The 15,623-nt window shown below is 32.0% G+C and overlaps 1 protein-coding gene across 4 annotated transcripts in view; it reads left to right on the top strand.

The window, feature by feature from the left end:
• The window catches only part of HACE1 (HECT domain and ankyrin repeat containing E3 ubiquitin protein ligase 1), a 92,563-nt gene that overhangs the window by 44,012 nt on the left and 32,928 nt on the right, over window positions 1-15,623 (top strand). For 3 of the 4 annotated variants that reach the window (XM_069489191.1, XM_069489190.1, XM_069489189.1), the window contains 4 exons: window positions 4,071-4,221; window positions 9,690-10,024; window positions 10,551-10,619; window positions 10,856-10,943. In XM_069489191.1, coding sequence (XP_069345292.1) covers window positions 4,071-4,221; window positions 9,690-10,024; window positions 10,551-10,619; window positions 10,856-10,943 — 643 coding nt within the window. Of the gene's footprint in view, window positions 1-4,070; window positions 4,318-9,689; window positions 10,025-10,550; window positions 10,620-10,855; window positions 10,944-15,623 lie in introns of all 4 variants that reach the window. The other variant, XM_069489187.1, reaches the window with a different exon arrangement.

Here is a 15,623-nt window from a genome sequence, read left to right as displayed (position 1 = left end):
TTTTCTTTCCAAAAGATTCTCTGGTTTTAATGGCTCATCACTAAATCCATGGAGTTCATGTTTTTATATTATTAATACTTGAATTTATATATATATAGCATTTTCCTGCAGCTATACTTCTTTCTATGTAGTTAGCCACTCCAAGTAGAAGTAAGCAGCTTTTGAGAAACAGTTACTGTATTGTTATTGTTTAGCTTACAAATTTGACCCCCTCTAATTTGGATGATTTCCCCTTTGTATTATTCTTTTTACTAATTACTTCTACTCTTAATACATTGACAGGTCATGATCTTCCCCCACTTTTGTGGTTGTGACTGAACTTTTTCCTTCCAACACCATGCCACTTATGTAAATCAGTTGCATTATCAAATTCATTATGTTAGCCTATGTTTAAGTCTTCTTTGGGACTTTTTGTATACATCAGAATCACATTCTGTTCTATTTACTTAAAAGACCCTTTGCTAGGTTCCTTATACTTCATGGTACCAAGATCACCTTCTTGTGTTCTTTTAAACATTTAGTCTTTTTTCAGCAATTATATTCAATATCCCATTTGCTCATTTTAAAAATTCTATTTCTGCCCTTGAGACTACTTTTAGATTCTGTCTTCTAAGACTCATTCAATTCCAGCTTTCTATAATGCTTTGCTTTTATTTAGTCACTCCCAGTAATCCTTTTATTTGATGAAGCCTTTCTAAGATTCAGACATGCTAATTAAAAGCATGGACTCTGGAGTCAGCCAGACTTAGGCTTAAATCCACACATCACCATTTACTGTGTGATCGTAGGAACTAACTTTTTGGAGTTTCCCTTCATCATCCACCCATTCATCTAATACGTATTTTTGGGTGCCTGCTGTCCACTAAGCCATCTGTGCCTGCTGTCCACTAAGCCAAGAATAAAACAGACAAGATCTTTCCCTATGTTGAATTTACAGTCTAGTCAGGATTTTATTGGATTTTTATTCCATTTTGTTTGAAAATAGTATTAAATATCTTAATGAGTTGTGAGAATAAAATAAGATGCCTTAAAATGCCAAGCAAAGTGTCTGGCACTTGGTAGGAGACGATGATTATGTAAGTGGAAAATGGTGGAGATGATTATTTTAAATAACCTTATAATACCAATTAACCTATTTTCCTATATTAGAATACTTGTTTTTTCTTCTTAAATCTTTGTCCTATTGTCTTCACTTCCATAGTAATCAGAAAGCTTTTATGTCTTTATATATCTATTTTTTTTAAGTTTACCTTTATCACTTATTAAGCAGGTACTAAGCTATGGAACATTCAAATACATTATTTCATTTAAAACTCACAATAACTTTGTGATTTAGATATTATCCCTATTTTACATTAAAAAAATTTGAAGTTAAATGATTTGCCAAGTTAGTAAATAAATCAGGATTCATGTCCTCACTAATAAAGAGCAGATTCTGGGTTCCAATCTAACTTCCAAATATGACAAGGAAATTAGTGGAACAAGAGAAACAGGGTAGGAGAAAGGGATCCATGGCCAAAATAAGTTTTAAAACTACTCTGCTAAACTGTACTATTTCACCACTTATGATGCTACCTTTTAAATGCTTTATAGAATCTGTTGTTAGTACCGTTTTTGGCCTGTAAATATATCTTTTTTGGGTGGTGAGTATTGGTTATTAGTATTGTGTTAGAATTTATTTTACTATTACCAAGGTAAATTCTTAAGGGGATCTCCAATACAAATTATTTCCCCCAGTCGATTTATGAACATAAAAATAATGGTATTTTTGCAGATTATCTCCCTTTTGTTTACTTGTGAATTATTTTATATTTCTTAACCCACAGTGTGGGATAATTTTGGCCACCTATTTTAATGAAAATTTTCACTAAGAAAATAATTGATTCAAATATATATTAACTAGTAATGACTGAGATGTTATCCAGCATACTTTTGGAAAAATGGGCAGCCTGTTCTCTAACTGATTCTAAAGACAATAAACATTTACTGAGGGTCCTTTTGCATATCAACCAAAGATAAGTACATTGATAGGGCTTTGAGTTAGGAAACTCAATTTTTAAACTTTTATATTGAGACATGGGAGCTTTGGAGGAAATGATCATTTCATGATCACCCGGAGAAGGGTATGATGAAGTTTAAGTTTTATGATCTTTTGTATAATACAAAAGAGACATTTCACTGATTGGAAAGTGAGAAAATGACATTTTTTAGACTAGTTGATTCAGCTTGGAAGAAGATTCAACTGGATAAAGTAATATAAAATTATTAGACACTTATTATTCGATGATGACATTTAGATTCCATTGTTTAAGAAAATACTTTGTACCTTAAAGCAAGATAACTCATGAAATATTCCCTAGATCAGATATTTAAAACAAATATTTTTATATGTGGTAATTTTGCACAGAGAAATCAAATTCACTCTTTTCTCATGAAATTTGAGAGTCATTGTAGCTAACTATTCCAAAAGCTGCGACACAGTAAAAGAAGGAAATAGTTACAACTAAACCGGATTTCTATTTTGTCAATGTCAACAGTCTTATAATACAAAATTAGGAACATTTCCTAAAGACAAATATGTAAAAATCAGTGCAAGCTAAATTAATGATTCTATGCACATTTGATTCAAAGTTCCTGAAGCAAAAAAAGGTTTTTTAGCTGTCCCAGTCAAATATAGTATGAATGGCACTGGCCATTATATTTTAGTAACACTGGTAGCTGAGAGCTAATTTTTAAGGACTATTTTTTAAAACAATTTAATAATTCTTAGAATGAGAAAACAATGAATATTGAAGTGAAAATGTCAAGAAATTTTGGTTCACTTGTCACCAGGATTGAAAATGCCTTTTAATTTGGCACTTATCAAACTGAAATTCATGGAAATAGGTACTTGCTATTTCCACCTTACTAATCCTTGTTTTTAATTTTTTATTTAAAAAATTTTTATTTTTAATTATTATGGGTACAGAATAGCTGTATAAAGTAATCCTTATTTTTTTAATTTTAAAGGATATCTAAAAGTGTTACAGAGGAAAATTTCAGTGAACTGGGTAAAATATACATAGGGGAAGAGAGAGTAAACTTTTGATAATTAAGTTCATACAAAGACAATCGTGCCATTTTGCCCAAAAGTTTATGCAACTCTTTACTCTGCTTTTGTGTAACATTTTAATATAAGATAATAGATGTTAGAGATTTTTCAAAATAAAACCACCCCCTGAACAACTACAAAAAATTTGTTTAAAGATGTGTTATTAGATTCAGTACAAATTTAGCCTAGCTTGTATAGTTTCTCTGTGGAAGAGTAATGGTTATATTCATGACGATGACCAATGCCAAGGTACTGTAGGATTCTGAAAGGCTTTCTGATTTGTTAAAGTTAGTTTATGTTGTATTTAGTATAACTTAGTGTTAATTGAATTTTAGTCTTTTTTTTCATGGTGGGGTATATTTCCTATATTTATGTAGAGTCATAAGTCAAGCCATTATATAGCGAATAACCCTGATGCAGATAGTAACTTTAAAATCATTCAATTTGTGAATGTTCTCTAGGTGGACAATTGGTTACTTATTCTAGGGTAAGAAGGTGATGTGGGGTTATGGTTATAATAGCAGAGTGTTTAGTTCAGCCTCTTAGTTAAAATAGTTGAGTTGTGGATTGGCTTAAGAACATAATCATTTATACCATTGCTTCTCTGTGAAATATATTGAGTTTTAAAGACTCAGTTTAATTAACAGTTATACTTTTGGAAGTGACAGTTGGGGATTGCCTTGACGTTGGTGTCTCAAGAAAGCAGCTATTCTGTAGGGGTGATTTTCTTTATATTTTATGCTTTGATCATGTTATACTCTGGTTGCTTAAAAATTACTAATTCATTCATATTAATTCAAATAATGTATATTTGGTAACTTTCTGTTAAACCAGTCTATCTCATATCATGATAGGAATTTTATTCTAGTTATGTTATAAAACAGATGGCCAGTGGGATGAAAATGTTTTAAAATAAGTGTTTTAAAATGTAATTTGTTTTACTCCATCTAATCTGTTCATACTTTAACTTTTTTTTCAGCCTATCTAGCAATTATGATGCTCAAATGAAGAGCCTTTTAAGGATTGTGAGAATATTTTGTCACGTCTTTCGAATTGGTCCATCCTCTCCTAGTAATGGAATCGACATGGGCTACAATGGGAATAAAACTCCAAGAAGCCAGGTGTTCAAGGTCAGAAAAGTATATGACGTTGTTAGGAAGATAGACGTAAAAGAGATGAATTTGACAAAGCATGCATTCATTAATCAGAAACCTGATGAACAGGACGTAAGTTTGGTTTATACCCATATCACTTTTTAAGCTAGGCACACTTTTCTCCTTTCAACTCTGTCTAATCAACAGCAAGTCTTAATTGGTGAGCTTTCTATATTTTTTCTTACAATAAGATTTTTATTCCATTAATGTTTTATTCTAAGGGTAGAGATATTTAGTGTTTAAATTTAATTTTATTGAATTATAGTTTTAAATGTAATATGCAGCCATCGTACTTTAAAAAATATATATTTCTTATTAGGAAGGAAAGAAAACATCCAGTTTTTATTTAGATTTTATTATCGTGTGTGTATGTTAGGTGTGTGTCTGTGTATATGTTTTTAAAGTAAAGTTACTTTCATTTATTAGGTTTATTAACAGTTAATTCCTGAGATCACTTGAAGGAAGAATCACTGAGATTATTTTCTTAAAATATTGCTTTAGCTGCACATATGGATGGAATACTTGGAGGAATGATTCCACATAAAACCCATGGCAGTGTTGCTATTCATGTTAAATTATAATTTTATGAAGTAAACAAAATGAATAAGGCTATAATTGCTATTGTTAATGTTTTCTTGGTGACATGTTTTTAAATAACTCATTTTGGGAAAATGTGTAATTTAATAACTTTATAATTATCTTTTAAAGGTAATTTTTAAAAGAGATTTTCACAGTATAAAATTTGCTTTAGGGTTCATGAAGACTTATATTTCTTTAAAGTCTTTTGAGTATAAATGTAGGTTATCTATCCAAAAAGTATAAAAGTTATATGCCACTTTCTTGAAAACTAGTTAGGGGTTGACAGCTTTACTGTCTGTAAAATTCAAAGCTAAGTTAATGATCTATGCTAAATGATTCTTTTCTTACATAAAAGACTTTGGGTAGATACTTAAAAATAAATGATTGGCAAGAATTTTGACACTAGTAGATTCTTTAATACCTAGAATTGGTATGATAGTCTTTTTGGCCATCTGTTTGTTTTACTCTTTTTTTAAATCAGTGTAGGAAAATTTTCAGCTGTATATGTGTGTATTTTTTCCCTCTTCTTTTTTTTTCCTTATTGTGCCATCTTCTGGAAGAACAAAGTTATGCATCTTTTTGTAATTCAAATTTTGTCTTTTCACATACCACTTCCTTGAACACTAGTTAGGAGTGACAATGTAGCTGTCTTTATAAAATCTACGTTATTGACCTACTTTGTTGTCAGTGTTGTTTTAAGTGAGTTTTACTGCTCAAACGTTCACAGCACATGTTGTTCTTAATGTGTTCTGGCGTGGCTCACTCTGTTAGTGACTGAATCTATACCTGATTTGACTTTCTACTCACCCTTACTACTCCTCTATAATGATGAATAGCAAATCAAATCAGGCATAGATATGGTCACTTTTATGCAAATTGAGTTAGATTATATTTACTATTGTCTTATATTTTTGTGAACATTTTAATCTTCTGCCTACTTGCTAATGATATCAGAAAATAAGTATGTGCTAAGTAGACTCTCTCTAGTCATTTAATGCTTGATTTAAATTTTACTTTTTTGTCTAGGCAGTCAGTACAGACCTAACAGGTTAGAAAAGGACATCACTGTTTTTTCTTTTTAGCTTTTTAAAAAAATAGAATCTAGACTTTGTGTTTTGTCATATATAAATGATACATAAAGTTCCTTTTTTCTTGTTTGTTTTAATTTGTTAGTATCTTTATTGCATTTTTTCAGGTATCATTTTCTGCATCAATGACAACTACTTTTGCCTCAAGCCACTTTCTCTTAAATTTTGAACTTTCATTTTGGTGAAACATTCTTATTCCAAAACTTGGCTAATTTTTAAAAACATTAACAAGTGTTAACTCTTAATTAGTCTCTTTCCATCCAGTTTCATGAATTAAATTTAGAATTGTTGGGAAATGGCAAAGTGATCTGCTCTCCTACTCATAAGGATAAAAATAGAAACTATACATTGTTATTCATCAGTATAAGGTCTCCTGTTCATTGTTGGGTGATTCAAGTTGTAAAAATCTTTACTATTTGCTGAGTTGCTGCAATGTTAGACTGGAAATACCATTTTAATTCTTACCACATTTTGTCTAAAGTAGCAAAATGTTGATTGATCCCTACTTTCCATTTCATTAACTAGGTACTCTAACATGTCACTTTATTGTTAGAATTAACTAATGGGTTTTCCATTAAGAATGAGTGGGTTTATAGGCCATGTGTTTTTAGTAGGTGAAATTGTTTAACATCCTGTTATTAGTTTTCTGATTTATTTTAGAAGTTCTTTAAGTTAGTCTTAACACTTAGCCATTCTTTCAGTGTTAAGAGATTTTTATCTAGTGCCTTGGGAACTTTGGAGTATTTGAAGGAGATCATTTTTATTATTGAAGCAGAGTGAACATGGGAAGACAATTTAGGCTTCCTGAATCTTGATGTGCCCTTTTTTTGTGTGAATCGTCAACTGTGGCTATTTATGGTTTCATAGACGTGTCATTTGGAAAACTTAGAAGTAAAGAAAGATTATGAAACTTTTAACTTTAGGATCTTATCTTTTGGGTTGTGGTATTTGACATTATCAAATTGAGAATAGTCAGACTAACAGGATTTCAAAGTACTATTAATGAAGTTAAGTTAGTAATGCTTTCCTGCCAGATTTCTTCCTTAGTTTGACACATCTTGAAATTTATAAAAATTGTCCAAGTTTGATATTGTATGTTATAGTTTTGAAATGTAACTTAAAATATTTATAAATCATACATGATTGTCATATCATTGTTACTATATGTGGAATATAATTCTGTGGTAAGGTTCATATTATTGATAATATGAAATAAAACAGTATTTTCACAGTGCCAAGAAACCTGCTAATGTTTTCCAAAGTAGTTGACTCATTGTTCAGTAACCATTGATATATAAATGTATCTTTATTTATGAATGTATAAAGCATCCTAGATATGATATGCAATGGTTTATTTTTAATTTTTAAAATTAATTTTAATTTTATTGTTTGTGGCTGCTGCTACTGTTAGAAATTAAAGTTATTTTCACAGTATTCGTTTTTTGTGATTGAGGAATGAATTTTCTGAATAGATCTTCAGAGACAGCTCCCTAGGTAAAGTCACTGAAACTAGGATTTAGTTTAGTTTTAGTATGTGTGTGATTGAAGACAGAAAAGGTGAGAAAAAAGAGAAAAGTAAAGAAAGGCCCAACATAGTTTGCTGCTGTTTTTTTCCCCTCATTCTCTTCTAATGTTTTGCTGTGTTCCTTTATTGAAAACTCTAGCTTTTCGATCTTTATCACTGTCATTTTTACACAGATTCATTCTTTTCTTTGATATTATTTTTGCATTATTCAAAATTCGCCTTTAATTTTTATACATTGTCAGTATTTGAAAATAGGATTGCTGCAGATTTAAACTCAGTGCTCATCTGCATGTTCAGCATGTGTCCTATCTTGCGCTAGGCTTCATCTCCATCCAGTGTGTTGGATTTTCTAGCTTTTATCCTTTCTCATTTGGAGTACGATTCCTTTTTTGTTTGTTTCAAGTACTTTACATCACCACCTGTTCCTTCCATTTGGGAAGTTCATTTTCTGATATAAAGCTAAATAATTTTTCTGACATACAAAGTTCTTTTTCCTCTTCTATATCGGGTTCAATGTTTTGCTCATGAAGAGAAACTAGCTTCAAAGTTGTATCATGATTGTAATTTTAAGACATTTTCTGTGAAGGTATCCTCTCAGGGTTTATGGCAGCTGGTGCTTCTTGTCCTTTTTTAAGCAGATCAGGGACCTCTAATCTTCTAACTGTTGTGCCTAACTATGGAAAAGCCCTCTTTGTGGTGAGAGGGGTGCTCATTTCACCCTCAAAGAGAGTATAATTAGTTTCTCTTAAAAAGGGAAACGCTGTGCTTAACCTGCCTACCTAGAGCATACCCACTAATTCTTTGTTGAGTGAGTGAACTAGGTTTTTGTTGATCCTAATGGTGGTGGTGGTGTTTTGTTTTTTTTGCTTTTTGGTTTAATGTGTAAATGAAGACCTGTGGTGATTTAATTATTTGCAAATTACATAAGTAAAATATTCTCAAAAAGAGAATGTTGTAGAAATCTAAAGAAAGGCTGAAGATGAAGTGGAGGCATTTGTTAGATAATTGGAAAGAATTTCCTGGCATAACAAGTTGTTTAAGCATTTTTTAAGGTGCCAGATTTATGGTATTGTATCCTCTTTCCATAATGCTTTTTAAAAGTAAGATTATTTCTTTCACTGAAATATTTTAAAGGTAGATCTTTCTGATGTACATGGTCTAGTTTGTAGCATTCTGTGATCATGTAAGATTCAAAAAGTAAAATTAACTTTTACATTCATTCTCAAAAGAAGTATTTAAAATATTAAAAGTATAGGATGAAGGACCATTTAACCTTTACCCTCCTTTTGAACTGTTAATCTTTACTTGAATATTCTTCCAGGTCTTTTAGTAGTAGTTGCACATTTGTATTTCTGCTTGTTTTAAAAATGATTAATTATTTGAGATCATGTTTATATTTCATCTTCTTTAGTATTTGGTCCTGTTGTAGCCTTTGTGATAACATTTAAAAAACAAAATGTCATTTGCTATTAATTTACAGAAGACATTTCATTATTCTCAAATAAATCAAATAGGAATATTTTAAATTGTGTAGGGGTAAGAAACAGTTTACTCTCCTGCCTCTACTTTTTTTTTTTTTTTATCCTGTTAATCATTACTTGGAATTAAGAATTTGCTAGTCAGTATTTTGATAGAGGTTTGATAATTATATTCCTTGTTTTAAAAATTACTAATTATTAGAGATGGATTATATATCTGTTCTTGTATATATGTATGTAGGTATATACATAAATATGCCACATTTTATAATTTCTTGTCATAAATTATCAAAATTCTAAGAATTATGTGTAAAGAAAGGAAAACAGTAAACTAAACTGTTTATTAGGTTTTTAGGAATTCTCATTTTTTAATTGAAAAAGTCTTTTATTGAAAATTGTTGACATTTATCATATTAATACAATAAATGTTAGAGTGATTATAAATACAGAAGTAATGTGTGCTTTTAAAACTAAATATTTGAAAATTAAAGAAGAAAGATTGCTTATATGAGTTTTTTGTTAGATTTTAGTTTTACCTTTTCATTCCAAGGAATACGTAAATACAAATTAAATTTTTGCTGTTAAGTGAAGAAATTACCATTTATATGACATTTATGTATTTTTGGTACTTACCTTTAGACATTACTGTCACATTAACTTGGGAAGGTAGAAATTTTCTCTTTTATATTAATAATATTTGGTTGTGTGAACTTTTTTTATCCTGTTGTAATTTTCTAGGAATGATGTTAGAAATACTTTTCTTTTTTCCCATAGCCTCTGGAATTGCTTTGGCACTCATTAGATGAATGGCTAGTTTTAATAGCTACAGAATTGATGAAAAACAAAAAGAACTCAACAGATATCTCTTCTATTTTACTGAAACAAAAAGGCCAAGATCAAGATGCTACTTCCATTCCTCCATTTGAACCTCCAGGACCTGGGAGCTATGAAAATCTGTCCACTGGCACAGGGGAATCTAAACCAGATGCTCTTGCAGGGAAACAGGAAGCCAGTGCAGATTGTCAGGATGTTATTTCTATGACAGCTAACCGGCTAAGTGCTGTCATTCAAGCTTTTTACATGTGCTGTTCTTGTCAGATGCCTCCAGGGTAAGAAAGTTTTGGCTTATTATTTTTTTCACTGATAGGTGAAGAAAAGCAATGATATTTTTGTAATTTCAGTAACAACAAATAATAATTTGTTGATTTTAGATTCTGTTCATCTTTATTTTAGGATACTCCTTGTGCTAATCTAGATCTAGTACAAAATATTTAAATTTTAAGCAAATGATATATATATATATATATATATATATGTTATTACTAGGTAGAGTGGTGAATGTCACCTTGTAAAAGATCTCTTAATTATGTATTTGAAATGTATATAGCAGAAATGTGCAAAATTTCAAGAGTTTTTAAAAAGTTACTTGATACCATCTGTTGATGAGAAGTTACAATATATGTATTATCTCATTTTATAAGTTTACTAGGCGTGCCTCAGGTTTCTAAATTTATTAAGAATTTCCAAACTCAAATTCTTTTTGGTTTAGAAGCCAATCCATTCAATACATATCAAATTTGCTATATCACAAACTTGTCTATATATTCTGCTTGGTTTTTTTTTTACCCCCTACAGAATGACTTCACCCCGTTTCATTGAATTTGTCTGCAAACACGATGAAGTTTTAAAATGCTTTGTTAACAGGTAAGGCTTTCTAAGATTTGACTGCCCTGGTAGCCTTTCCTCTCTTTACTTAAAGTTTCATCTCAACAGAAAAAATGTTATTTCTGTTACTATTCAAAATATGCCAATAACAAGTGAAAGCAGGTATAGATTATTGTGTTTTTCTTCTGTTTCAGTATCTATATATCTGAATTTGCATTTCAGTTAATGCTAGTCATCCTTCCTGTCCATTTAAACAAAATATATTTTTCTTTTAGAAATCCCAAAATTATATTTGACCACTTTCACTTTCTCCTTGAATGTCCTGAATTGATGTCAAGATTCATGCATATCATAAAAGCACAGGTAGAAATTTTTCTTCATCTTTTTAGTCTAATAAAATTAATTAAAAATTTTAATATTGTTTTGTGGATTATTATATTTAAGACCTCCTACTATAAGATGAATGAAATTATACATTACTTTAACATGAGGAGTAAATTTTTTTCAAGAAATGTGTTTTGAGTGCATACTATGTACAAAGGCCTGTGCAAAAATAACAGAACAAATTGCCACATTTCCTGAAGTGAGTTTCATGTAGCACTAATCCTATGAGGCTGATGGTCCTTGATAAAAGGATTTTATCTCCAAATATGTTTGGGAAATATATACCCTTTGGAAATTTATAAAGCACATCAGCTTTGAGAAGCCCTTTAGTAAAAACAGTGATTTAACTTTGTTGATCCTCCAAACTTAGTTGACAACCTTTCCCCTACCAGGGTCGTAACTGTTCATTCCACATATCTCATGTTTTGTGAAACATGATAGGGAAAGTAAGCTTGTTTTGCTGCTTATCAGCTATGTGACTTCAGGTACATTTCTTAATATTCATGAGCCTTGATTTCTTCATTTATAAAATAGTGATCATGACACCAACCTCCCAGAACTATTGTGAAAAATAAACTTTAAAAAATGACTGGCATGTATGCTCAATAAGTGATAGTTGTTTTAGTGATAGCATATTTCCTTTCTCTAAGAGGGTCTTAATTCAGTCTAGCAGGGGAGATAATAAACATACCTATAATGTAGAAATTATAGTATTACCTAGTTCTTCAGGGGGTTAAGGGAGGAAGAGCTTGCCTTTGTCTGCTGTAATAAAGGGAATTTTCAAAGGGGGTAGATTTTAAACTACTTTGAAAATGCTTGAAAACATGCAAAATTTTGATGGGAATAAATGGGGAAGGTAAACATTCTAGCTGAGATATGGGCCAAGGCATGCATGTGGGAAAGTATTTAAAACTATAGTGATTGCAGCAGAAATTTTGTGTAGGTGAAGTGTGAGTTACAGTTCTAGAAAGGTAGATTTGTGTTGAGCTTTGATTGTTGAGCCATATTGAAGAATCATCTTTGTTTGCTAGGCTGTTAAGTGCCACTGATAAATTTGCCTTAGGAGAGTGACATAATCCTAGCAAAGTTTTAGAAAATAATTTATCATACATGTAGGACAGACTGGAGGCTATGGTTTATTTAGTAGTCATAATATAATAAATATATTATACCATAGGGTTTTTGTTTTTTATTTTCAAAGTGTTAAGGAGGTACAAATGTTTTTGTTACATGGATAGCTTTTATATTGCCTAAGTCAGGGCTATTAATGTACCCATCACCCAAATAATGTTCATTTTATCTGTTAGGTAGGTTTTTATCCCTCCTCTCCTCCCCTTCCCCCATAGGTGGTTTTTAATGCCTTTAGGGACACTGACTCTTCCAGAAGTTAAAGACCTAAGAACTAATTTTTAAAATATTATGTACATATACATGTGGATCTTTTGACACTTGTTTAATAATGACAGTGTAAAAGAGAAGGCAGTAATAATAACTTACATTTATTGAATGCTAACTTTACTATGTATTTGCTTTACTTGAATTATTTAATTTTCTTAGCAGTAATATAAGATGGGTAGTCTTTTATCCAAGCTGAAGGGGTTAAGTAACTTGTTTAAGTCATTTAGCTGCTAAGTGGGAGAAACAGAATTTAGAAGTCTGATTCTCAAGTTCATTTGCTTAATCTACACTATGTGACTTTGTTCTGGGGCAAATAAGATAATAGGTGAAAGAAGATTTTATTAAATAGTTTTGAAAGAGAATTAGTTAGCTATTTTTAATACTATCTCTGCTTTTTACTTCCTATTCTTTTTTTTCTTCCTGAACAATTCAGTCAAATAGCACCTGCATTTAAGGTATCTACCTTTTTGACCCAGAGAGGGTTTTTTTTTTTTTTTTTTTTTTTGCCTGACCAAGGTAAGGAGGGTGTGCATGTGTGTAGTGGTAGCCTTGTGTGGGGTTTTGGAGTTTGGGTGTGGTAAAGAGGGTATCTGTGTAGCAGAGGGGCCCAGCTTGCCTTATGTGAGTTGAGTGGGCATAAGGGGTAGGTCCATATGGGGGATGGTGGCAGTGATCAGAGTTGTCTGATGGAGCCCCAATGGGGTGGTAGAGAGTATCCATGCACTAAAAGGGTCATGTCAGTGACAGGAGATTGGTTACTTACTGACAGGGTGGGATGTGGGAGGAGTGAAGATTGATCAAGTAAGTAAGTGTGAGAGCCTGATTTCTCATTGTTGGAGAAAGAAGTTACAGAATGGAGGAAAATAGAACAAACTGTGTACTGTTGAATTTGAATTGGAGTTATCAGTGTGAACTTAGTTTTCAGCCTACATAGATAGATGTAGCAAACCTGGCACCGAGTTCTTGGTCCCTACCATGCTTAATGAACCAGGGCTCATTGGAGAGTTGACTAATTCTAGGGCTGGGTCAGAGAAAGTACAAGGTGAGCTTGGAACATTTTGTTGTGCAAGAAAGTAAGGAAGTATTCAAAGAATGATGGGGTTATGTCAAAATGACTCAGAAGCCAGCTTGAATGAACTCCTGCTACCAAATTTGGAATAATTTGGACATCAAAGTAAATAATGATGGCAACATGTTATAAATAAAATAGGAACCCATGGTTTGTACTGAAAAATTAATGACTAAGTTTAATGATGGGATATTTATATAATCTCAAAGTATCCCTCCACATAATACTTAGTATACAAAGGGAAAAAAGTGGAGGAGCTTCAGTGATCAAAGCAGACATACTGGTGTGCCAGCTGATAGGATGCACTGAGATGAACAAGACATCTCTTCTGTGGTATTTCTGTCAAATGTGTACATCTTGAATCTAATCACAAAGAATCATCAGACTAACTTCAGTTGAGGGACATTCTACAAAATTACCTGACCTGCAATCTTTAAAAGTATTGAGGTCATGAAAATTAAGAAACATTGAAGAATTGTACCAGAGTGAAGGAGACTGAGAGAGACAGGACAATTAAAGGCAGTTCATGAATCATTTTGCTATAAAGCAGCAGTCCCCAACCTTTTTGGACCAGGGAGCGGTTTCATGGAAGACAATTTTTCCACGGATGAGGATAGATTGGGCTGATTCAAGTGCATTACATTAACTTTGCAGTCAAACCTCTGCTAATGATAATCTGTGTTTGCAGCTGCTCCCCAGCGCTAGCATCACTGCCTCAGCTCCGCGTCAGATCATCAGGCATTAGATTCTCATAAGCAGTGTGCAACCTAGATCCCTCACATGCACAGTTTAAAGTAGGGTTAGGTTACAGTAGTTTGTGCTCCTAATACCGCCACTGATCTGACAGGATGCAGAGCTTATGTGGTGATGAGAGTGATGGGGAGCAGCTGCAAATACAGATGAAGCTTCCCTCGCTTGCCTGCCACTCACCTGCTGTGCAGCCCAGTTCCTATCAGGCCATGGACTGATACTGGTCCACAACCCAGGGTTTGGGGACCGCAGCTATAAAGGACATTTTTTGGAAATTGGCAAAACTTGAAATGGTGTTTAAGGATTAGGGGTAGTAATGCTATCTGTGAAATTTCCTGATTTCAGTGGTTGTTATCTGGTTATGGAGAATTCCCTTGCTTGTAGGAAGTACACACTAAAATATTTATGGGTGACTGGGCATCATGTTGGCAAGTTACTGTCATATCAGAGGGGAGAATAGTACTTTTTACTCTAACGTTCTTGGAAATTTTCTGTAACTTGCAGACTGTTCCTCTCCCAAAAGTTAAAAAAGAATTACCTCTGCTAAGGGATTGACTTCTGTTGGTGGTTTTCAAGTGGCTAGTAGTTAAAGGAAGAGATGTTTTGTATTTCTGTACAAATGCTATTAAAAGGAGCCTCTGCAGTCACTCGTGTTGTGTGAATTATTTATGGAAACACAAGTACTCAGAAAGTTTACATACAAAAATGTGCCCTTTGGCTGTGTAGGTGTTTGTATATGTGTGTTTGTTTTGATCTTACTAGCTTTTGGAGGTAGCAGTTTGTACCTTTTCATGTTCCATTTGAATTACTTAAAAAATTATCATTTGTTTTTATTTCTTGGTTCACAGTTCATAAAGGGCGTTATTTAATATCTTATAATGGGAAGTAAGTTTTCTGTCAAAATAGTTTTAAAATAGTTATAATTTTAACATTATTGTGAAGGGTAATAAGAACACCTATTTATTGAGCATTCTGGGTGTTGAGTATTTGCATAACCTCATAGTGCTGCATTTTTCTCTTCTGTAAAATGGGGATAAAAGTTCTTTTTTCTTGTAATGTTTTGAGGGTTGCATGTAGTAATGCATATATAGTGCTTAAAATAGTACCTGTCTTATAGGTGCTTAATAAGTGTTACCTTATGATTATAATTATGATTATTATGTTCTATATTTGCATTATATCATTTAATCCTCACAATTAGCCCTTGAAGCAGGTATTATTTTCTCTTTTTAACAAGTGAGAAAACTAAAGTTCTATGATGGTTAGTAATTTCCCTAAGATAAACCCTAGTAAGTGATAGAGCCAGGATTTCAAACCATGTTTATCTGACTTCACTTAAATATATTGCTTCTGTGTAATATTTTTTTCTCTCCTCTTTTACCAAAGTTTTAGAAATAATCAGTGTTAAAATTTCAAATACTTTATATTCCTGCCTGTTTACT

This window comes from Eulemur rufifrons, chromosome 15 (genome assembly GCF_041146395.1).
Source record: "Eulemur rufifrons isolate Redbay chromosome 15, OSU_ERuf_1, whole genome shotgun sequence".
NCBI lineage: Eukaryota > Metazoa > Chordata > Mammalia > Primates > Lemuridae > Eulemur > Eulemur rufifrons.
Note: the sequence above shows the minus strand (reverse complement) of the source record. Positions and strands in the feature narration are given on the sequence as shown.